This window comes from Nicotiana sylvestris, chromosome 10 (genome assembly GCF_000393655.2).
Source record: "Nicotiana sylvestris chromosome 10, ASM39365v2, whole genome shotgun sequence".
In the NCBI taxonomy this organism is placed as follows: Eukaryota; Viridiplantae; Streptophyta; class Magnoliopsida; order Solanales; family Solanaceae; genus Nicotiana; species Nicotiana sylvestris.
In genome coordinates, this window is record NC_091066.1 from 74,320,150 (window position 1) to 74,337,006 (window position 16,857).

General features: G+C 34.3%; 1 protein-coding gene and 1 long non-coding RNA gene across 3 annotated transcripts; both read right to left on the reverse strand.

Annotated features, from left to right (window-relative positions):
- Positions 1–243: 243 nt before the first annotated feature.
- Positions 244–6,766, reverse strand: LOC104238630 (sugar transporter ERD6-like 4). Its single transcript, XM_009793045.2, has 18 exons — positions 6,328–6,766; positions 5,536–5,598; positions 5,369–5,458; positions 5,213–5,272; positions 5,033–5,098; positions 4,861–4,926; positions 4,706–4,781; positions 2,987–3,051; positions 2,812–2,904; positions 2,548–2,628; positions 2,373–2,457; positions 2,015–2,061; positions 1,758–1,820; positions 1,622–1,681; positions 1,459–1,524; positions 1,302–1,361; positions 987–1,101; positions 244–701 (listed from the first exon to the last, which is right to left on the reverse strand). Exons 1-18 carry the CDS (start codon positions 6,535–6,537, stop codon positions 589–591), a joined length of 1,479 nt encoding a protein of 492 aa, XP_009791347.1. The 5' UTR covers positions 6,538–6,766; the 3' UTR covers positions 244–588.
- A 4,841-nt stretch (positions 6,767–11,607) lies between these two features.
- Positions 11,608–12,986, reverse strand: LOC138880474 (uncharacterized). 2 transcript variants are annotated; one of them, XR_011403167.1, is made up of 3 exons: positions 12,604–12,986; positions 12,065–12,450; positions 11,608–11,843 (listed from the first exon to the last, which is right to left on the reverse strand). It is a non-coding gene; the product is annotated as an uncharacterized lncRNA (long non-coding RNA). The 2 variants fall into 2 exon arrangements; XR_011403166.1 differs by having other exon boundaries at positions 12,065–12,119; positions 12,355–12,986.
- Between the last annotated feature and the right edge of the window lie 3,871 nt (positions 12,987–16,857).

The following is a 16,857-nucleotide window of genomic DNA, read 5'->3' on the forward strand; positions in this document are numbered from 1 at the left end:
TGTATGCAATATTACCTTGCATCGGATGTTTACTCTTACGGAACCAATCTGGAATATCCTAGCTTATGATAAATTTTCTCCCATTTCATTATACTCCAAGAGTTTTATGTCTCATCGGCAGCTTTTTGCACGAAGCATCTCGGATATCCTAGATTTTTCTTTTACCATTTTATACATTTGTTGCAAGAAATTAGAATAAAGAACTTGTGAAGCGACATTTTCAGAAATTTGGAGACAGCAAGATCAGTACCAAGGCTTAACAGTTCCTTCTTAAGCAACCCTCACAATGTCCAATAAATGCGAATATACTACAGTTACAACAACAAATTCTTCTGAATATAGTATACACAAAACAAAAATATGCACAAAGGCATGGTGAACTCAAATACCACTGGAAATACTCAAGGTCCTGACTCTTCAAAGCAGCAGCGGCAGCAGTATGATTCTCTCTTTCTGCTAAGTATTGAAAGTAAATTTTACAAATTTTCTTTCTAATAAGGTATTGAAACTTTTGCGGAAGGGCAAAGAATTATTGTAGAAAGAACAAAGAGGAACCAGGGAGTAGAAAAGCAAAAATTCAAAATTTTATCATCTAAAGGAGAACTGTATTTCCTCCAGCGTTTTCCCTTTCGTCTCAGGTACCCAAATTGTCACAAATACCACGGTGAATGCACACACAAGTGTATAAAGAGTGAAGGTTCCTGGTAAAAGATGTAAACACTTTAAGTCAGATCAACTATATAAACGTGACCATGACCAACAATTTTTGCAACAACAAAGCGACACTTAGGTGCTCGTGAGCATTGAACAAAGTGCAGAGCTGGTAGGAGGTGAAGGGTGCATAATTTTCACAGGGTACTCAAACACGGGCAAGGACGTATTGTTTTACGCATTAGGTAATATATCAATTAGCTCATATTGTTGCATGTTATACTCATTGGGTTTACGTGGTCTAGGTTGTGTATGTGAGACAGAGAGAAACATACCTCCACTGCTCCAAGCCAATAGCAACGGTGCAGTTGCTGTAATTACCCAGGAACAGAACCAATTGGCTAATGTTGCTACACTTCCAGCAAGGCCTTTGATCTTAACCGGAAGAATCTACAATGCCAGATTCAAGGAATTAAGTCAAAATTTGTGTACAAGAAATAGCAAGCATAAAAAAAACTTCATCAAAAGCTGCCTCTGCGATTCCAGATTACAAAATGGCATATACATGTCACGCGTAGATTCTTGGACAATCAGATCAATTAAAAGAAAATGCAGTAGCAATTTTGTCTGATAAATCAACAAGTTAGTACCTCAGACATTATAAGCCACGGAATGGGCCCCATTCCAAGTGAGAATGCAATAATCATCAACTGAAAAGACAAGTTGGTTAGATAACAAAAATTAATTATTCAGAAGCGGTGTTTTTCCAAGAGTCACAAAGACTTCTGCATCAAGTTGAGGACATACCACAACACCAACCACCGATAATATTCCTAACATGTCATAAAGGGTAGAATCCTTATCTACGAAGCCCTGTTAAATAAGGACGTGCAGAAAGAAGGGAAATATGTTAGTGCTACAACCCCTCATTCTTTTACGCAGGAGATAATTATTCCTTGAGCTAATATACCTTCAGAAAGAATGCAACAGCAACAATAAGGAGACTAACAGCCATTCCAGCAGAGGAGATCTGTAAAAATGCACTTCTGTGTTAGAAAAAGCTAGAAAAGTATGCATATAAGTTACTACATTTTGCCAGAACTTACAATCAGTAAAATCCTACGCCCAGTTTTATCCACCAGCCATGTAGCAACAGCAGTGGCAACAACCTAAACAATGAAAAATCTTCTTTAGTTGTTAGCTATGAGGGAAATAGAACAATATATGACTAAGAAATAATTGCCACATGGGAAAAAGAAGAAGTGATCTTTCTGCATCCTTTTTCTGTAATATGCAGAATTTGGAAATTATATTAGAAAAAGCAAACGAGTATCCAACTAAGATTTGATCTGGACAGCTGGACCTGGATAGCACCAACGCCAAAGGTTGCAACATTACTTGAAGAAATCCCTGTTAAATATACAGCTAAAATTAGATGGTCTCATATCATGTGAATAAACATGTCAATCAATAAGAGATTTACAGATAAAATTGTTAAGCCTGTTCAATAATTTTAGTCAAGGTTCTTATCACACCAAGAAATAAGTTGTTAAAAGTAGGTTACAATGCTTCCCACAATTGTTTAGCCAGCTAGGGATGCAAGCAAACTAAGGACGCTAGATTATTCTTGACTTTTTTTTTGCTTTTTGACAGAAAGGAAGAATACTAGGTACTATCTACAAAAGGCAGACAAATTCATTTCATTAAGGCTATCGACATACCTGCAGACAGGAAAATGTTACTGGAATAGAAGATCACACCATTGGTTCCTCCTAATTGTTGCAGGACAAGCAGTCCAATTCCTATCTACAGGATGAGAGATTAAAAGGTCTGATCAAAAGAATGACATATGTAAACATGGTCATCTTCCGAAAACAGCACCGAACAACAAATTACCATGAGAGGCAACCAATATCTTCTTTGTTTGAGATCTGCAAAACGTATTGCTGACTTTCGGCTGGTGGATGCTACAGACCTCTACATAAAAAACAGAGATTTGAAAGGGAAACCAGTAAAATCCATATTGCTGACAGCAAAACTAAATTTACAAAATTGTCCCATGGAACTGCAGTACTAATGGTAGATTCAAAGACAACATTTTGCCAAGAATTGCATATCAGTACTCCTTTTGATTCACGGCCATTCAAGCAACTGGATTACCTTAATTTCATTTACTTCAATGGAAATGTCAGCATCAAACCCTCGAAGAACTTGCAAGGAAGTTTCAAAATCTTCTGTCAAACCCATCTTGGCCTATGTCTCACCAAGAAATTTACATGAGATACTGCAACTAGAACCTTCAAGGAACCATGGAAATTTAAATTATGATACTCACCAACCACCGAGGAGATTCCGGGATGAAAAATAATCCAGGTATCAGTGCTAGGCAGGGCAGCGTTCCTGTGGCGTAAAATAATAGTTAGTTCACAAGCCCAAGAAAGAAGGGTTTCCTACGCATGATTCCAGCAAAACTAAGCACTTCGGATTCTTTCCTGTTTGAAAAGCTTAACACATTCTGGGTTCTTTATCTTGCACTTCAAAACAAATCACAGACTAGCTTTACTTTACTAGGAAATAACTTTGATTTTTCTTTTTTGATAAGGTAAACCTAAACCACCAAAGTCCACTGCGAGGAGGCAACGGCCACCCTTTCCCACTTTCCTTTCTTGGTGATTCAGACCCCCAAACCTCAAGCTTGAAGGTGGAGGATTCCTTCCACTAGGCTATCCTTCCCTTATCTACTACGATATATCTTTGATCTTTGTTTTGTTCTATCACAACACAACCAGTAATACCAGTTTTCCGGAAGAAATATGCTAAACCAGTTAGCATGGATGACAATAATTGGATGAAGAGTTACAATGTTCTGCTTTTCCTGTTACTTCAGAAGGAGCAGAGATCACCCAACGAACTGGTGCAAATCTCGATGGAAGTTAACATGCGCTTTAGAGATATACATTAAACACCTTCCAGATATTTAGGTCTGCACAATTTTTCTCCATAAGAAATGCACTAGTAAGCAGGTTTTTGTTTGTTTATTAGTATGCATTTATCCCATTAGAAACTGCTGATGATTCGTTGCTCTAGCAAAAGGCAAACAGACGGTCATTTTGAAATAGAAAATGTTCTCAAATTAAACAGTATGCAAGCATCAGAAGTAGTATCTGTGAAACAGAAAGTGCTTCATTTTCCTGTCTCCAAACTACTAGAGATTCAGAATGAGTCAATTCCCAAATCGTCACTAGCTGATTAGCTGGCACTTCAACTTAGCTAATCTGGTTAACCCATCAAACCAAACTTGAACACTTTTTCCTTTAATAAGTAGTCAAGCTTGAACACACTCTTCCGTTTCTTTTTCTTTTCCATGGGTGTGTTTTCTTAATTTATTATTCTCAGTTAGAGCTTGACTCAAAAACCAATAGATGTACTGAATACAAAGGATAATCACTTGAGGTCGACTCATAATCGGCTCAACTGAACTAGTCTGAGTTTGGTAAGGCCAAGCAAACCACTTTAATGCTCATTTCTGAGTCAAGACAAGTTTGAACATCCTAAATATTTGCTCTCAGTTGCTATAGACCTTTTAGTACTATAAAACACATCATTAAATGAAGGAAATTTGAGTTACCATCATGATCAGTATAAAATACATATCTAAAAATAGGGGGGGAGCCCGGTGCACTATGCTCATGCTATGCGCGGGTTAGGAGAAGGGTCGGAGCACAAGGGTCTATTGTACGCAGCATTACCCTGCATTTATGCAAGAGGTTGTTTCCACGGTTCCAACCCGTGACCTTCCTGGTCACATGGCAGCAACTTTACCAAGAGGCTGTTTCGACGGTTCCAACCCGTGACCTTCCTGGTCACATGGCAGCAACTTTACCGGTTACGCCAAGGCTCCCCTTCATAAAACACATCTCTGTGTGAAGGAAATTTGAGCTTTCATCGCAGATATGAGGAAGTTAAGTCAAAGAATACCATTCATCAGGAAATGAAATTAAACTTACATCTATAAACTGTAGAACTTAAAAGAGTAAAGAGAACTGATCATTACCAAGAACGGCAAGCAGCCTCCAATTAACGAAAAGTCCCAGCAAATAGGATAACATGATCCCAATTGTAACAGAGAGCTATATGATAGAAAAGTTAGCATGTGATTTACTTAACAGGCATAACCTTGGTTAAAGAGAATGAAGCCACTAAGCATACCTGGTTAACTGACCCCAGGGCCCCTCTCAGGTTTTGAGGTGCTATCTCGGCAATATATACAGGAACCTGAAATAAGCATGACCATGGGAAGCAGCAAATTTTTGACACTTTTAACATCTCCAATAACTTATACAATGTAACAAAGAAGAGAATTAACAAACTTAATGTTTACCGTGTAAGATATTATGCCGACTCCAAAACCTTCCAATAATCTTCCCATGTATAAGAAGGATAGATCCTGGATCAATATTTGAGTCAGAAAGGGATGTAGAAATATTGCAATACTGTAGGTTTGACGCATCGTATGACCAGTAGTAATTTTTTCATTAGCATCAAAGCAGAATTGTCTTACACTGGCAAATGAGATGGAAAGCCAACCAATGATGTTAGGTATAGCAGCTATCATTAAAGACTGCAAGCAGGACAAGAAACTTGAGTATCCACTTGTACAAAATAGGCAAGCAAAGGAAAAGGGGAAGCAGAATTCTTATTGATGCCATTATCTTACCCCTTTTCGCCCAATGTACTCGGCAATTTGACCACTAGATATTGCCCCCACCATAGCACCAACATTAGATAATGAACCGAACAAAGAGAACTGAAAAGATTAACTTTAGTCAGCAATTGCTCTCAAGCAAATGAATCGAAACATATAAAGCAAGAATGACTCATTACCTCAGAAACAGTGAGCTTCAGATCTTTGGTAATAGCAGTTTGTGTAGGCGAAGAATAACCAGACTACAGTAACAACCAAAAAAAAAGGAAAACAATTGATCAAACAGAGACATAAACGCACACAGACACATGTACATACATATATATAAACATACATAGATACAAAAGATACATACATAGCAGCAATATAAAACTGGTATCCATCCAAGAAAGTGCAGATTACACATGGACACTTCAACCTCTAGAATTACTACACATTTAGGCAGAAAATTGCCATAACAAATTGTAATCCCAGAAAAGAAATTGTATTCCCAATAAAGAAGCAACCTTTCTGCCAAGTGATCCCTTTATGACTTAAAAGCAAGGTACAAGCGTCATTTTCATTTTAATACCAGCCAAAAAATTGCAGAATACCTAATGGAAACTTCAATCTCTAAAATTACTACAGAATTAGGTAACAAAAATCGATAGAAATCTCAATAAAAACTCCACCTTTTAGGCAAAATTGATCCTTTTATTACCACAAAAAAAAGAACAAGAAAGTGCTGACTATATAAGGGAAATTTCAATCTCTAGAATTACTACAAATTCAAGTTACAGAATATCATTAAAGATTCAACCTTTTATCCAAATTGATCTATTTAGCACTAAAAAGGAAAGGTAAAAGACTTCATTATCATTCAAAGTTATCATCTAATTGCAGCTTATCAACAGATAATCAGACATTTAGTATCAAAGCAAAGAAAATAACTTGAATGCAAAAGGAGTAAGGGAATAAAGAATGGGTATTACAGTGAAACCAAACTGGAGCGGACCCAAAGCAACAATCATAACACAAGCAAGAACTGAGATTGAGCTATCACGAATGACTTGAGAAGAACCCATCATCATGCTTGAAGTCTGTGCTGAGCCCATACGATACCAACTTCCGGTATGCAAAAATGGCTTCCTCAGATCCCCTCCTCCTCTCCCATCTTCATTATTCTCTTCTCTGAAACTCATCTTTTTCTTTGGAGACCCTTTTTGCTATAGTTCTTGAAATTTGATGCTTCAATATTGTATTTGACTAGTAGTAGTAGATCAGAAGCAGTAAGTTCTTGGTATTTAGACAACTAATGGTGTTCATCAGAATGTGGAGATTAGAAAATTTTCTTGGTGTTTGTCGTTTCAAGGTGACAGATATTGCTGAAGATGACACAAGAGAGAGAAAGAGAGAGAGAGAGGATATTATATGTAGTAGCAAAAATCTAGCATATACTATAGGACTATATTTGGGCAGTAATGTAATAAGCCAATGATCTGAATGCCAAAGGTAAGCCAGCTAGATAGGGAAAATGCATAAGTACTCCTAATCTATAGCGGTATTATCAACTATAAACTTTTTTTTGCGGGAATCTTATTACTCCCTAGACTTATTTTAACAGAAATTATTTGCACCCTAAAACTAGACAACCAAACTCTTTGCAAGTGGTGAGCTACACGCGCCCCACATGTATTTTTAGTACTTTTTTTATTCTTTCTTCTTTTTCTTATTCTTTTTTCTTATTTCTTGTTATTTCATATATATATATATATATATATAAAAAAAATTTTGAAAGTGTAATTTATGGGTGAGAGGAAGAGCAAAAAAAATAAAAACAAATATAAGCTGAGAGAACTTTTTTCAGTTAAAATTTAAATACATCATTTTTTCGGCATAGGAAGGTTTTCGAATCTGAGTGTATTTTGCTTTGCTTATGAATAGAATTTTTTGAGAGTTTAATTTGAGTGTGAAAAGAAAAAATGTTAGACAAAGTCGCCGGTGAATGAATATCTGCCGGAATTAGAGAAAAAATGAAAATAAAAAAGTAAAAGAAAAAAGACAAAGGAAAAGGACAAGGAAAAGAAAAAAAAGTAAGAAAAAATGGTAAAAAAGAATAAAAAATAATCTGAAAATCGGTTTTTTCTTAGGAGAGTGAAATACACACACTTTGTTACGTCAGCATTCAGGGTGCAAATAATTCCATGTAAAATAAGTTTAGAGGGTAATAGGATTCCCGCAAAGAAAAAGTGTGTAGTTGGAATCCGGGTATAGATTAGGGGGTACTTATGCATTTTCCCCATCTAGATACACAACTCTTTTTCGTTTTATTTTTATTTTAAGAAAATATCTAAAATTTATCCTTGAACCGATATATGAAATATCTTAATTTTATAGTTTATTAGTCATATCTTTTGTCGTGAAAATGATACTAGGTAGTCACTTTTAAGTGTGCTATTTAAAATATATCTACAGTTTATAATGTATTTAAAAATTAGTCAATTTTATTCAAACTTCAGGACACGGTGTCCTAGAGTTTAAACCTCAAAATTCAAACTTGAGGCAAAAATTGTATCCTGAAGTTCAAATCTTATGTCCTAAATTTTAAATTAGTAATTTAGAAATTCAAGACACTTAGTCCTGAATTTCAAATTAGCAGCTTAAAAATTTAGGACACTAAGTCCTGAATATCCAAATTTAGGATACTTAGTCCTAAAGTTTGGGTGAATTGGCTAATCTTTAAATATATTATAAATTATGAATATATTTTAAATAGCGGGCTTAAAAGTAGCTATTGATGCACTTCCCGCTTTTTTGTTAGCTAATCGTCTCGTATTTAATCTTGACTATACAAGAGCTCCACGTTGATTGGATGTATTTTTTCGTGTAAAGATATTTGAGAGAAAAGTCCAAATTTAACTATTTGCTTTGACTATGATCTAAAATTATACTCCCTTACATTTCAAGTAGGAGCTCTCAAAGTCAGTGTAAATAAGGGGGCATGTGTATATATACCTGCTTTTTGTGTCACGTTTTAACTTGTGTTTGCTTTGCAAAAAAAATTGCAAGCGTACCCGCTTTTTCGCATAACTTTAGCATACGGGGCTGAAGTAGCAAAGACAATAACGCAAAACTTCAGCATTCTAGTAGATGGGCCTGAAGTTCAGCTCTAGAGTTGAATTTTTTGTTTTGTAACTAGCGAACTTCAGCTCTAGAACTTCAGCTCTAGAACTGAAGTTTTTGTTTTGTAACTGGTGAACTTCAACTCTAGAGCTAAACTTTTTGTTTTGTAACTGACGAACTTCAGCTCTAGAGCTGAAGTTATTTAGTTAACCTAGATACTAATAACTCCTTTGAATATCATGAAAATGAATGGGTCGAGTTGAACTAGAAGCACATACGAGTTTTACTAATCCTCGTGGAAATTTAATAGCAGTCAAGAATTATTTCGATACTAATGAAGTTTTATGCGTTTTATTGCCATATATGTCAGAAGGTTCTCTTCGTTATATTCTTTCTATTCGAACGCAAAAAAAATTGTCAGAGGATTGTATTGCTATTGTTCTTAAAGAATCACTTCTTGGTCTAAAAGATATTCATCTTCTTCGAAGGGTTCATAGAACTTTCAACGCTGGTGATATTTTCTGTGAATATTTGTAATTTTAATTTACATTTAAATGTCAAGTTTATGTTGTTCCATTTAGAAGGATATCCAGTTGTAATGGATCCAATATATTTTTTGCTTAGCTCGAGAGAGTTACAAAACAAGGAGGAGGAGAAAGGGGGCTGAAGTTATTTAAAAAGTGAGTACAAATTTAAAGTTTTAAAAAAAATGGGTATAGATTAAATGGGAGCGATCAAATAGGGCGTCCCGTACAATTTTTACGTAAATAAGGGAGGGTTGGGCCGGTTGGCTAATGAGTGTGAAATTATGAACGGCCTCAAATACATCGGTAGGTAAAATTGAAATATTTTACACAGTAAAAGTATAATTTTGATCCTTATCCCTATTTCACATTTTGTTCATCCCGTACGTTCCTTTACGAGATTATCATTTGGTACAAGTGAGCAGGGCGGATCCAGAGAAAAGGATATGAGTTTTCGTGAACCCAATAATTTTTGCATAAACTTTGTATTTGTACTAAAAAATTTATTAAAAGTATAAGAATATTTAGCTTGGAACCCAGTTCGCTGGTCCAGTTATCATGTAGATTAACTTGAGATTGTTGTAGGACCCCATAAACTTAAAATTCTGAATACGCCTCTGCAAGCGAGGAACTGTTTGTCCTATCAATTTTTTCGTGAATAAAACTTGATTATTTAGTTGTTCAGGTCAAGTTTGAACAAAAATAATTGTAATATTCTGAGTTAATAATTGAGTGAAAATTAGATCAATTAATTGTACAAGTTGCATTCTTGAAGTTAGAATACAAGAGGAAAGGTAACTTTCTATACTATGATCCTATTCATAGTACAACATTCATTAGTAGTAGTAATTTCTTATTCTCTTTCATGTATAACTTTGATGTACGGGGCGGTCAACTATTGAAGCTATAACCTTGTGCCGACATTAGTGGAGCAGTATCGGGAAAAGAAAAAGGACTTGTATATGATATTCATTGAGCTAGAGAAAGCCTACGACAAAATTGCGAGGGAAGTCCTATGAAGATGTTTGGAGGTTAGCGGTATTCCAGTAGCATACATTATGGTGATTAATGATATGTACGAGGGAGCTAAGACTCGGGGGAGGAGTGCGAATGGTGACTTGGAACAGGGGTTACATTAGGGATCGACTCTTAGTCCATTTTTATTTGCCTGGCATTGAATGTGCTGATGCGGTGCATACAAGGGGAGATGCCATGAAGTATGTTATTTGCTTATGACATAGTGCTGATTGACGAGACATGGGAGGGGGGATAAGTAAGGTTGGGATTTGGAGACAGACACTGGAGTCTAAACGTTTCAAGTTGAGTAGGTCGAAAACAGAATACTTGGAGTATAAGTTCAGTGATGAGATGCGTGAAGTAGAAGGAGAAGTGGAGATTGATACACAAGTCATTCCCAAAATGGATAGTTTTAAATATCTTGGGTTTGTAATCCAAGGCAACGAGGAGATTGACCAGGATGTTACTCATCGAATTAGAGTAGGGTGGATGAATGAGGCTCGCTTCTGGGGTTTTGTGTGATAAGAATATGCCACTAAGACTTAAAGGCGAGTTCTGATGGTTAGATCGACTATATTGTATGTGGCGGAGTGTTGGCCAAGAAGTCCCGTGTCCAAAAACTGAAGGCTGAAATGAGGATGTTGAGATGGATGTGTGGGCATACCAGGAAAGACAAGATTAGGAACAACGTTATTACAAACAAGGTGGGGTGGCCTCGGCGGAGGACAAACTGCGGGAATCGAGACTGAGATGGTTCGGGCAAGTGCAGAGAAGAGCCATAGATGCACCGGTTAGGAGGTGTGAGAGGTTGACCATGGCGGGGCTAATGAAGGGTAAGGGTAGACCAAAGAAGTATTGGGGTGATGTGATTAGGTAGGATATGTCATTGCTCCAGCTTACCGAGAACATAGCCCTCGATACACTACAACATAATGCATTTATAGCTATAAAACACAACGTAACTAATTATGAAAATTTCCGTAACTAAACACTTTAGCCACAATATTTTTTTCCGTAGCATTCGTAGCAAAATGTAGCGTAGCTAAAAGTTAGCTACAAACTTTACATGACCCGTGGCTAAGGATTAATACTTATTGCTACAAAAAATTTGTGTTGTAGCTATATTCATAGCAAATAATTTTATACTTTTTCCACGGCCAATATATTTATAGCAAATGATTTTATACTCTTGCCACAACAAATTAATTTGTAGCTATTATGGTAGCTACAAAGTGATATAGCGTGGCAAAAGTTTTAAATTTATTTGCCACGAAAGCTTTCATATGTAACTACAAAAGTATTTTTGTTTAGCTACGGACAAAAAGTTTTATGGCTGCAAATCATACAAAAAAAGTCGAGATTAGATTACTTTATTATTAATTTTTTGACAGAATATTAATTTTAGTAGCGATGAAAGTTCCTATCACCCTGTTTCTTCGCTATTTAAATTTTCCAATTATTCTATGGTTGCACATGTTATATTAAAACTAATAGTAATAATATATTACCTTGAGACATGACTTATTCTACACAAATTAACATGTACAAATTTTCACAAAATAAATTCCAAGATACAAATTTATATTAATCAATTAATAGCATCTGCAGTACATAACTCTTTTACATTAACTAAAATTTGAAGAAAAGAACTAGTCAATGTGAGGCTTTATGGTAATAGAGACAGAAATAATGTACGACATTCCACATGAACGAATATAAGCATTTGCTTAATGATTCATGTTGTCACCCCCGTTTGATCTTGATGATTTATGTTGCCACCTTCATCGCAGTTGTTGATCTTTATACATCGAAGAATATATGAAGCACTCTTCAAAATCACTAGACTGAAATATAAAATAAAATGATCTTGTGAAACATTTATATTTGAATTATCAGAACATATATCAATTAGATGCATTTACAGTTAATAATTAAAAATTCAATGAATCATGGAATAAGAAAAACTTAGCCATGTATCAGGTTAAAAAGAACTAAACTTGGAAGGAAAAAGAAAAAGGAATTTAAATAAACATCATAAAACTTAAGAAGATGAAAAAAAACTTACGGTTTCGCATTAAAAGATAATACAATTTTTCAAAGGCACTTTTCTCTTGAGCATCCTATAAATCAAAAATAAATAATTAAAGTAGAAACCCAAGTCAGTTAGGCGAAAGGCACAAAATCTATCAAATCTTTAAAATTGCACTCACCACTTATCAAAAAATAAGGCATAATATTTATCAAATTGCTGGAATAGCCCATAAAATTGAACTAAAAACCCCAAACTCAAGTAGGCGTATGAAGATTCAAAAATACTATGATATAGAGACATGAGTTTACGGGGAAGAGGCGAACCAAGAAATTAAAATTTCTGTCTATAAATAGAGATCGCAATGGGAATACACTGTTGTTGATCCTTTTGTCTTTCTTGCAACCTTGCCTTGCCGACTACTAAAGGTAAAAGAAAGCAAAAAGAAAGTGTATTAAGCAGCATGTGAGTTCCACAAATTATTTAAGACAAATAACTAAAGAAAAAAAAAAACGACAGGGGCCACATTACAAATTACAAGAAAATATAAAGTGCTTAAGATACTATATACGTACTAGCTTTTAGCACCAACTTGGCTGCAATGGTGATTCAATTCTTGTAAAACTTGTGCAACTCTTGTGGTCAAGATCTCCCCAGCCACACGTGGGACAACGATTTTAGGCCTCGTAGCTTTTAGTACCTCTTTTTCTTGCACTCACTTGAAAAGTGGCTTAGCACAGACACCATATGAACTTTCAATATCAAATCATTAGCCCTCCTTAGGCCTGATTTCAATCCCTTCAACAACTAAGACACTTTTCCAGTTACCTTCCTTGATCTGTGTCAAGCTCATCCCCCGTTCTACTTCGTGCTTATTCTTCGTTTTCTGAAGGTGGATTCACTTCCCGTTTTAGGATATTGAGGGAGAGTGACGGCTTAGGGAGAGAAAGATTAGGTTTTGGTTTAGGGATTTTAGTTTGTGTTTCTTTTTTTATAAATTTTGCTTTGTTTTATTTCTTAATACAATACCATAAATACAAGGGGAAAAATACATACAAATACCATAAAATGCAAATAAAGGTAGGAAAAGTACCTACATAAACCAAAAGAGTTATATTTAATTTAACTAAAATAGAAAAAAATCAACTATTTGCATGAATTAAAGATATTGTAAATTATTTTTTTTTCTTTACCGCTTTTTTATCCTAGATGATATTGTTTGTTTGTTATACGTTCATATTTCAATAATATTAGCTTCTTCATTTTAGTGTTAAGTTAGATTTATGATAACTATTAAGCTATTAAAATACTATTACTTAGATAATTAAATCAATAACTTTAATACTTATTGAAATTGAGTATAACTAGTAAGCAATATAGATATATACAAGCACATAATTGATTAAATCTGATTTATTCAGATATTTAAATTTAACTAATTATAATTACACTTTTTAAAGTATATTTGAAACTTTCAAGTAATATTTTGTTTAGAATGAATTATGATATTTATTATTTACCAAAAAATAAATTATGATATACTAGTTTATTTTTTTATACTCCCACTATATTAAGTTCTTAACTTTTATATGAAATAAATTTAGCAAAGGTAAAAAGATGTAACTATTTTTAAATACAAATTATACTAAAAAATAAGAATAATAATAGTGAAAATAGGATTAATCTTAAATACAAATAATACTCAGAAGAGAGACAAGATCTCCTTCATATATAAGAATAATATTAAATTTTCAATTCTTAGATTCAATGTATAACTTATGATAATTAATAGTTATTAGGATAGTAAATCCATATCATTATAACATATTTTACTATCTATAAAAAAATATAATTTGTTATATAATGTAATTGGTATAATACTACTGTTTATTCCTATACATTAGTTTTTTTTGTGTGATTCTATATATTAGTTATTCACATATTAATAATATGTAATTCAATGTTTTTAATTAAAATTGGACATACAACTAATAATGATTTTATAAGACCAAAATAATTAATTTTCGTATGGACTTAGATATCTTAGGGTAACTAGATACAAGAAAATTGTATACAAATAATACTATTATCAACAGAAATCCTGTTTTTAAATTTGTCATCATATATCAGGGGAAAAATTAGCGATAAATATAATTTTTCATCGCAAATCTTTTTTACTTTAATATGCTTTTTCCTTTTTTTTTTTTCATTAAGATTATCATTGTAATCCAGTTTTGTTTTAGTGTGAAACTCTGTTATCCCGTATTTTTGTAAAGCTTCTCTTCTTATTTTGTTTTGAGTTTTTATTTTTTCCTCTTTTCTTTCTAAACAATGCTCTTTATACTGATTCCAATGACATGACATGCATAACGGATCTTCAACTTAGTCTAAAAATCAATCTGGTTTCGAACTGGTTATACAAAAGGTCAATCACGATGACGAATTGGGATACGATGATAATAAAGCCTTCAAAGAGACAAACAGAGAGTTAAGCTAGTTGGCAGAGAAATCCAAGCCCAACTTAAATGACGCATACGACATCAATTTAGGGGATGCAGACGATATCAGGAAATTTAAAGATGGACAGCAAGTGTTGAAACGAATCCTCCCACATCAGGCCAAAGCAAAAATGGCAAATTTGTCCCGAATTGGCAGTGGCCATCTATTGTGACCAAGATGTTATCCAATTGCGCTTTATGTCAGAGAGATGTCGAGGGAAGATGCATCGACATTGCTATTAATTGTTGTTTGTTTGTTTATACTTGGCATTCATCGGAGAATGAAATGACGGAGGCAATTTTTTCTTCTATCCAAACATTTTAACCTTTGCTTCCCCTTTTGAGCCTTATCTATTCTTTCATACCCCTCTTTTGGAATCAGTAATGAAAATGAGAAAAAAAAAGAGAAGAAAAATATAATAAAAACAAAAAAAAAAAGAAAAAAGAAAAAGGGAGTTGTGAACTACGTTTGACCTGATTCCTCAAAGAAGGATACGTAGGCGCCTCACGGCTCGGTCATAGTGTAACCAAAAAATAAGAATCCCCAAGCAAGAAACTGGGGCAGAAGTTATGTTTGTAATATTGGGAAAGAAGTTCGATTCCAAGAGTTGTAATGGTTTTTACCCATCAGAATTATTTTGAACCCTTTTTGATGCCTCTTTTTCTTTTAGCCATAAACAAATAAAAAAAAACCATGCTGATGTCCAAAAAAGACCTCCCGATCAGAATCCGAGGAAAGCCAAGTTAAGCAAATATAAGCAGAGAAAGTCGGCAACGAATTGATAACCTAAAGAATCCCCAGCAAAGAGTCATATTGGCACCATAAGGCGACGAGAATTGAGAGAAATGAGAGAGTCTCATCAGTGAAAACCCCTCGAAGGGCACTATGAGGCGACAAGGATATAAAGGGGGCTAGCAAGATAAGATCCGCATCCGGCGAAAGTTGGGCTTCTGCACATCCCCAGCAAAGTAAGGCCGTCAAAAAAAAAATTGATCGATATGAATAGACTGAGTTGGTTAATCCAGAAGTGCATGACATGATCATTGGGATTGATTGTACCATTCAGATAAGTTCTTTATTTTTTCTTTCTCCAACATTTGTTCAGAAAGACTTTTTCTTTCATCTTTTTAAAGTCATCACTTTTTATTTTTTGGTTTATAGTGTTTTTCTCCAGTATTTTGTTTTTTAGAAGGATTTTGTTTTTCAGAGCTTACTACTAATTGTCAAATGCTGCGAAGCAAAAGGCGAACAGGACATGCCAAAGATAATGCAATGAAACGGAAGCATTAGTTTTATGTTCAGCCTGGCGTAGGGCGTAGGGAGTTTTTTCCAATTAAAGGACAGTCGAAACGGGATTTATTTCTTTATTTCAGAGTCGCCACTTGGGAGATTTAGGGTGTCCCAAGTCACCTATTTTAATCCCGAACCGAGGAAAAATGACTCTGTATTACAGTCCGCGAACCAGAAATCCGGATAAGGAATTCTGTTAACCCGGGAGAAGGTGTTAGGCATTCCCGAGTTCCGTGGTTCTAGCACGGTCGCTCAACTGTTATATTTGGCTTGATTATCTGATTTTATACAAATATGGACTCATGTGCAAGTTTTATCTTTTTACCGCTTTCATTATTATATTTTTTAAAGAATGTGAACATCGTTAAAAAAACATGTCTTTGGATTGGGTCACATAAAATGCATCCACGATCCGGAACGTATTTTTATTCAATGTTTTGGGATTTGGATTTGGGTCGCATAAATGCATACCCGTGTTTAAGAATGTATTATTATTATATCGCGCCTAAAGCAATTAGCGATTTATTACTTTGGGGTAGGGCCGTGAAATTTGCTAAAACGACTCCTCCTTAATTCTAAGCAATTAAATGTACATTTATTGAGGGCCCCGCAATCTATACATTTTATTAAGCGAGGCTCATCTCATTTATTTTCCTAAATGGATAAATCTTAAAGCGACTACATTTTGCTATTTAAAATTAGTCTCTAAAATGAATAAAGAAAATCCTAATTAATTACGTTTTTTTTATTATTATTATTTAAGAAAACATGACACGCTAATTGCTTGATTCATACAAATATTGATGAAAAAGGGATTTTATTCTTAATTTCGAAAATTATAAATTAAATAAAAATTCAACAACTAATATTCAAAATAAACAAATATAGCTAGATTAAAACTTAGCATTGTTATTTTTTTAAAAAATATTATTGAGATTAATTATTCACAATCATTTGAAACTAAATTTAACCATAATTACTAAAGCTTATTAGAAAGTTTATTAGACTTAAACGTTCTTCTAATCTTGCTTAAGCTCAAG

What these genes read in the sequence shown, in the direction of transcription:
- LOC104238630 (XM_009793045.2), bottom strand. Translation starts at nt 6,537, where the DNA reads ATGAGTTTCAGAGAAGAGAATAATGAAGATGGGAGAGGAGGAGGGGAT. An exon ending in CGCTCCAGTTTGGTTTCACT is followed by an intron (nt 5,599 to 6,327) that starts GTAATACCCATT and finishes TTGTTACTGTAG; the next exon opens with TCTGGTTATTCTTCGCCTAC. An exon ending in CTGTTGCATTCTTTCTGAAG is followed by an intron (nt 1,525 to 1,621) that starts GTATATTAGCTC and finishes CTTATTTAACAG; the next exon opens with GGCTTCGTAGATAAGGATTC.